This window comes from Mangifera indica, chromosome 7 (assembly GCF_011075055.1).
Source record: "Mangifera indica cultivar Alphonso chromosome 7, CATAS_Mindica_2.1, whole genome shotgun sequence".
Classification (NCBI taxonomy): domain Eukaryota; kingdom Viridiplantae; phylum Streptophyta; class Magnoliopsida; order Sapindales; family Anacardiaceae; genus Mangifera; species Mangifera indica.
In genome coordinates this window covers 13,772,770-13,780,159 of record NC_058143.1, presented here as the reverse complement: position 1 = coordinate 13,780,159, position 7,390 = coordinate 13,772,770, and the positions used below count along the sequence as shown (strand labels likewise).

At 32.5% G+C, this 7,390-nt stretch overlaps 1 protein-coding gene across 1 annotated transcript; it reads right to left on the bottom strand.

Annotated features, from left to right (window-relative positions):
* Positions 1-1,376: 1,376 nt before the first annotated feature.
* LOC123220058 (probable linoleate 9S-lipoxygenase 5) lies at positions 1,377-6,114 on the bottom strand. The gene is made up of 9 exons (XM_044642053.1): positions 5,781-6,114; positions 4,274-4,563; positions 3,958-4,192; positions 3,543-3,884; positions 3,339-3,424; positions 3,129-3,236; positions 2,728-3,032; positions 2,356-2,619; positions 1,377-2,283 (listed from the first exon to the last, which is right to left on the bottom strand). Exons 1-9 carry the CDS (start codon positions 6,007-6,009, stop codon positions 1,530-1,532), a joined length of 2,613 nt encoding a protein of 870 aa, XP_044497988.1. The 5' UTR covers positions 6,010-6,114; the 3' UTR covers positions 1,377-1,529.
* Between the last annotated feature and the right edge of the window lie 1,276 nt (positions 6,115-7,390).

Genomic DNA, 7,390 nt, shown 5'->3' with positions numbered 1-7,390 from the left:
TTCTCTATGAAGGCTAAAAAAGACTTATGTCTTCAAAATAAAGATTTATCATAATAGATCATAGAAACTATTTGGCCTAATAGAGATTTAGTATAGAGGAATCTAAGAAATGATTTCTTTTGATGTTTCATGAAATAAAACTTTCATAAGAAATATGTCCCCAGACATGAGAAGAAATAGAGAAGATGAATAGGATTTTATATGCATTTGCAATTGAATCCATCATGTATGTCATGTTATTCACTTAGATGTCTCGTATGTCTTGAACGTATATATTAGATCCAGGTGAACGTCATTAGAAAATTGTTAAGAATATCTTTTAAATACATGAGAATAACCAGTTATCTTTTTTTAGTTTATGGAGAAGAAGAGTAACAAACTGTAAAAAGATATAATGATGTCAATTTTCAAACTGACAATAATGATTATAGATCGCAATCTAGTTATATATTTCATCTTCATGGTGTTGTTGTTAGCTGAGAAAACTTAGAACAAAGTGTTGTAATTGATTTTACTATGGAATCTAAGTACATTACATTATTAGATGTGACCAAAAATATAGCTTCGATCAAAAAATTCATAACTAAACATAGAGTAGTTCTAAGCGTTATTGATCCAATTGACATATATTGTGACAACAATGGTACCACTATTTTGTTAAATAGTCAAAGTCACGGTTTCACCTGATCTAAGAGATTTTTCTCTCTGTGTGTGTGTGTGTATGTATATATATATATATATATATATATATATTCAATGGGAGTATGCTATTTCTCTAAATATATATTTTTTAAATAATTTAATTGTAGGATTAAATTATTTTACATGTTAATTTGATGTATGAAACTTTTTTTTTTTTTAATTTTTGTTCCCATGCCTCTCAAAGAAGACATATATATAAACTATAATGGTAGTTTCTAGTTGTTTCAATTGAATAATTTTTATTTAGTGAAATGTTTTTATAGGTTTTTCAAATTGCAAGAGTATTTTTATAATTTTTTAAAGTTAAGCAGACAAGTTTAAAATAGGCTAAAAGCCTGATTTAATTTTAATGAATTAGATTTGAAAAAAATTTAAGACTTAAATGAATAGACCTGAAGCTCAAGTCTGAAATTTTTTGGGCCTAGTTTAATAGGCCCAATTGGCAAATCTATACCAATGAAGAGCCCTATTTTTGCATGAAAATCAGACAGAATGATCAAGATAAACAACGAGACCCGAGTATGTGTAATGAGAACTCTATATACAAGGTGTATGCGGGTTGTGAAATATGCCAAGCTAGGTCAACGAAAATTTGATGTAAGGTTGTAATTTTGTCTAACCCCATTTTGCTAACTATGAGAGTGTAACCCTTGGGCTCCGGATTATTTTGTAATAACCTCTTTCAAAATGATTATGTAATTAATTACCATTATGCAGACCATGTTCTAGTTCATTGTTTGTTATAACCAGATAACAAAGATCAAACCTGTAAAATCATAAAGAACATATTACAATAATAATGCAAATATGTAGCTGGAAATTTAGCTCTAGATTGAAATACTGTTGGGAATTCCTTTTCCTGTAAGGCCACCTTCACTTGTAGGATAAAGCAAAGTGTATGGCATCTTGACAGGGCCAACCCGGTTCTTAAGCATCTTGTCACGGTTTCTTGCTATGATTTTTTCTTCAATCTCCTCCAAATTCTTTCCAAACTTCTCGAATGCTTGCAACGGATATTCATCTGATGTCCATTCTGGTGTGTCTCTTTTTCCAAGGTACACCTCATCTGTTGAATGCCTTGACAAAATCTCAACAAGGGTAATGCCAAGAAGGCTCTGCAGCTGAGCGGTGATCGTTTTCAGGAATACACTGTCAGGATTTGACTCAAGCTCATTATAGTCAGAAGTGCCATGTTCAGGCATGAACCTTCGACTGATACTTGGGCGGTTAGGGAGGAAGCCTGCATAAGGGTACTGCCCAAAGTTGATTGCAGCATGGAGAGCTGAAGCTATCCATATGATTATGGTGCATGCTTCTATCAGCTCTTCACATTTCTGCATTTTAGGCCACCAGGGCTCATGTTTCTTGTCGCCATGGCCTTCCTCTTGTAGTTCCTTCCACCAGGATTGCAATTCAGAATCCTTTTGAAGCATTTCATCACTTTTGTAGTAGAAGAGGCAATAGTCTTTAACCCAACCTTTGATAGCAAACCAGATTTCAAGCCCATCAACAGCATAAGGGTAGTCTTCTATCAGTAGGCGCAGACCATGTGGAGAGTTGGGATCCTCAACTGCCATTCCCCTGGATACAACAAAGCAGTAGCATTTTCAAATTAAGCTTTAAATTATCAACAAATGCTAGATTAAGATTCACCTATTCTTGAGATCTTCAGGGAGTGCCTGATCTGGGAAAGTCCAATTTTTGTAGATTGCGGATGACATTTCCATGGCATACTTTGCAGGGAAAACTGTAGATTCCAGAACTCCACCAGCATTAATGAGAATATGCCGACCAAACGCATTTATATTCATTGTATCACGGAAGTGCGGATGCAGAAGCTTATAAATTGGGTGAAGCACACTCAGTTGCCTATTTGTTGCAATCACAAATGGCTCAATTGCTGCATGAGTCTTCAACCTGTGAACAATCATAGGCATATTAAGCACAATTTTTTTTTTCGTTAAACTTGGGACTGCATTAATTTATATGCTTCTTATGTTTGAGCTTTCCTTGACAGTTTCATACCAGTGGCTGATGAGTTGATGAATGCCAGAGTCATTTACAGCCACATAAGCTTTAGCCAGCTGCCAGATGGAACCTTCAATGCCATGCTCTGACGGTGTATAGACATTACTGATGGCACCATAATTATCTGCATCAGGGTGTGGTTTGCTCAATTCAATTGCCAATGGTTTCAATGTACCATCATCTTTCAAGAAAAGTATTGTCCTGGATGCATAAGTCTTCGTGGAAGTAGTGTTTATCCTTCTCAGATATGTCATCAAATAATCATGGTGATCCAGTATGAATAGCTTGTTCTTTTCAATTGCCTATACCATAAAACAATATCACTTGTTAAATTGTTTGATTTAAGACTAAAATTTAGCGATTACAATCGCCAATACATCAAAAGACTGTTTGGTTACCTGCTCTATGGTCAGCCCATCTAAGTTGCTCTCCATGTGCAGTTTGGTTATCTTGCTATCCTGATTACCATATTGTTCAGGGTTAAGCTTGCTTCTAGGAGGGAATTCCTGCAGTTAATTTAGTAATTTTCATTAGTAAAGATCAGAAGGCATCTACTTTCTCGGCAAAGAATAAGGTGGGAGAAAGAAAACTTGTTATAAAAGCTTTACCTCGAGACGACGAATGATGACAGGGTTAAGTCCAGCCAGCATTTCTCTGGCAAACTCTTCATCTGTTCTCCAGGCAGACCTATCCGCTGCTCCAAATTATCAACCATCAAAAAGGGAAAAAGAAAAACGTATGAAAGTAAAAGCTTCAATCTGATATATTATATTGCAAGAAGAGATTTGGCCTGATACACACTGACACATTACCTTGAATCACCTGTGGTGTGGGGAATTCAAAGAGATTATCATTGTTGGTTGGAAAAATCTCCTTGAGCATTTCTAAGGGGATGTTTTTTCTAATGTCATCAAGAAAATGGCCTTTAGGAAGCTGAATCCCTTCATCGTAGAGTTTGTATACTTCATCAATAGAGTCAAATTCTTTTGGGGTACTATCAAATACAGCTTCTAATGCAGGCTCAATGAATTGAGATAAGGATTTCAATGCATAACCAAGAAAATCTGCCATCTTCAAGTGACCAAATCGCTCATCTCTTGGAACATAGATGTTTAAGCTCATCAGAAGTGGCAGCCTGCTCTCACTCCCGGGATCTGTTACAACAATAACCAAACAAGTTATTCTGATAAGTTTCAAATTTCTCATAACTTTCTAATGGAAAAGTACCTGTTTTTGTTGGCGGCCTGCCTGTTCTTCCCCTCCGAGGATAAGGATACTCGGTAGACCCGCCAAGAACCGGTCTTGGTTTGTCGTTATCCGGATCACCCAAATCATTGTAGTACGCATAGTCATAGACTCTGTCCCATTCTTGAAGTTCTCCAGTTCCATCTCCTCTCAAGTTCACAAGTTCTTGCTCTCTATAATATTGCAATGGAGCCGGTGTTTCACCTGGAAGATATGTCTGCACAATATACACGAAACAAACTTAACACTGGACTCAACTTTACTAGCGGGAAATTAATATCATCAAGGCTATACTTGCCTTGTTAGTGAAGAAAACTCGATTATGCTTATAATGTTTGGCAGGATAAACCCAGGAGTTGCAAACGAAGTGAAGCCGGCCATGATTTGGAACATCTTCAAGTGTGAGAGTTTTCAAGTAAAATTCACTGTGATGATTGTTGTTGATTATGAAAGCTCCAGGGACTCCAATGTCTTCATCCCAATTAAATGTGACGTTGAAGGCAGATTCCCCTGCTGTTAAAGGAGTGATTGTTGTAATCCACTCTTCCAAATATGCTTCCTCCCCAACCTTCCCCTGCAACCCATTTGCTGCATTCACACAAAAACATCATGCTCATTAATTAATCAAACTGTTTGTTTCACTCTCATTGGGTAATTTTCAATCACTGTCTCACTCTTATTCATTGCATTATGATTATTTGTAATTCAATAATCATAAGTTGTGTCAAATGTGTACTATATCTCTCATTACAGCTCGTGACCTATCAAGAAACACCTAAATTATTGACACAGATTAAATTAATTTGGGTAATTAAAATAGCTTTTACCAAGTGATTAGTTTGAAATTAGAAAAATATTTTTAATTGTATTTCAAATACATAAGAACAAGCCAAATGGGAAAGGCCCCATATGCCAAGTTAGACGCTTATACACGAAATGAAACAAAGACTTGGTAATCTTACAGTTAACATAAATCAACAATAAAAGAAAAGGACCTAATGAATGAAAACTTTTTGACGATTGATTTATGGTTAAGACTTGAGAATTGAGAGGCCACACACTTTCAATTATTCCCACCCAATAAACAAACAAAAAATTGGTGAGACAGTTGAGACCTGACCCATCTTCTCCAAAATCTTCTTCTGAGAACCCTCTTCATTAATTAAAAGATAAACCTGATAACCCTCACATTTATGAGCTGCCATAACCCTTTTGTCTCCTTGACCATACTTTGATGTTCACTTGACATAGCAACCACTTATATCATCTATATCTATACATATATACATGAATGCATGCATAGGCACACATACATCTACATATATATATATATATATATATATATATATATATATATATATAGATATTCTATCCAAAGCTCCAACTTTCTATATTTTTTTTGTAGAGAAAATCTTGAATATCACATATGTATTATGTCATCAATACATTTACTTATAAAATAATGATAACATATTATAGTCATCAAGCCTGTGAATATATCTAAGCCAGTAAAAGAAGAAAATAAGAAGATAAAGTGAGGTTATTTACCTAGAACTTTTATCTCAATATTTATAATATGTATGAAGTGTAATGAAAAACTAGAAGAAAACCCTTTTTCTCTCATTGGATTATGGCCGACACCTTTCCCTTTTTCACAGGTGACTGGTTAATGCATGGTGGATTTGTTGTGGCCACAAACATCAGCATCGATCAAATTAACCCATGAAACATGAGCAGAAGAAACTAGCTATAAAAAGGCAAAGTAAAGAGCGAATGTAAGACAGTGAAAAGAAAGAAGAACTCACGTGCAGTAGGGTCAGAGTTAACAGCACTAACGAGCTGCAAAGAGACTCTTTTGCCAAGCAGTTCATGAAAACGATCAAGAATGGATGCATGGAAGTCATTGAATTCCAAAACATTCTTCTTCATCAACACCACTTTCCCTTTGATCTTCTTGCACTCACCCTTCTCGCATCTTATCTTCTTGCCGCCATCGTCGTGGCCGGTTATGGCGTCTACAATTTGGTGAAACATGGAGAAGTTGCGAAACCCAAAACGAAGAAGGAAGAAGTGAAGTTTGGCTATCGGGAAAAACGACAGAGAGAATATTTATAGGGAAATTACTGAGGTCATGAATTTATTTGAGAAATTTGTTTTGAGTTATTCATATTATGAGAGAGGCTCCACTTTCCTTTTTGTACACTTAAATTTTCCACCCGAAATTTCCATTTCGGCCAAAAGTCATAGGCATATTCCCGTCTATATATTATTAAAGGTGACAAAAATCATTAATTTTAATAATAAAATTATTATTTAACTAATAATACATTAAAAATAATAAAATATTATACATTTCTCCTTCAAATAATTGACAATTTGATAATTAAGGTACTTGAGCTAGTTTAATTTTAAGATTAAAATTTTATTCAAACCTTTGTATATTATTTTACATGTTTCATTTTACAATTATAATTATCCTATGGGATCAAATTATAATGTTAAATTTATCAACTATCATATAAAATATATAAAAATGAAAAATGATATCTATGGGGAGAATTTTTATATGTGCAAGAAAGGGTGATGGACGAGTGAATCATAAAAAAACAAACTTAGCCTGCAATTATTTAATCAATTCCGTAATTTCAATAGTCAAAACTTTTAATATAACAATAAAACTATACATAAATAATAATATATTATCATTTAATTATATAATTTTAAGATAAAATAATCATTTTGTGCATAAATTTATGTTATTATTCGTATATATAATGTTAATTCTAATATAAACAACTAAGATAAATTTTTAAATATCATATATAATTAAGAAATCGAAACATATAATAATAAACAATAAATTATATAACGTTAAATATTAACTGAAAAATGCACAACAAAATTTTGTGACAAATTTAAAAGCAAAAATTACCCAAACTTATAGGAGTGTATAGGTCTGATTTGATACAATTTGAGAGTATTTTTAAATCAAACTTAAAAAAAAAAAAATTTGAAAATTTTTAAATCAAATCAAACTAAATTGAAAAAAATAAGATTTGAATAAATTAAAATTATTTATTTTTAAATATATATTATTTAATAAAATTATTTGAATTATAGTTTTTAAAACATAATATAAAACATAAAATAAATATGAAATATATATATAATATACATATAAAAATGACAAAATAAATATAAAAAACAAGTTTTAAACTCAATTATTTATTGAAAAATTATGTCAAATATAATTATATATATATTTTTAAAAAAATATAATTTACAGTTTGATTGAATTTAAAAATCGTTTAAACCACAATCCAAATTGAAAATTATTTTTCAAAATTTTATCAACCTAAGTTAAACTATTTTATATACTAAATCAAACAAAAATATAATTTTTAAGCTATTCGAT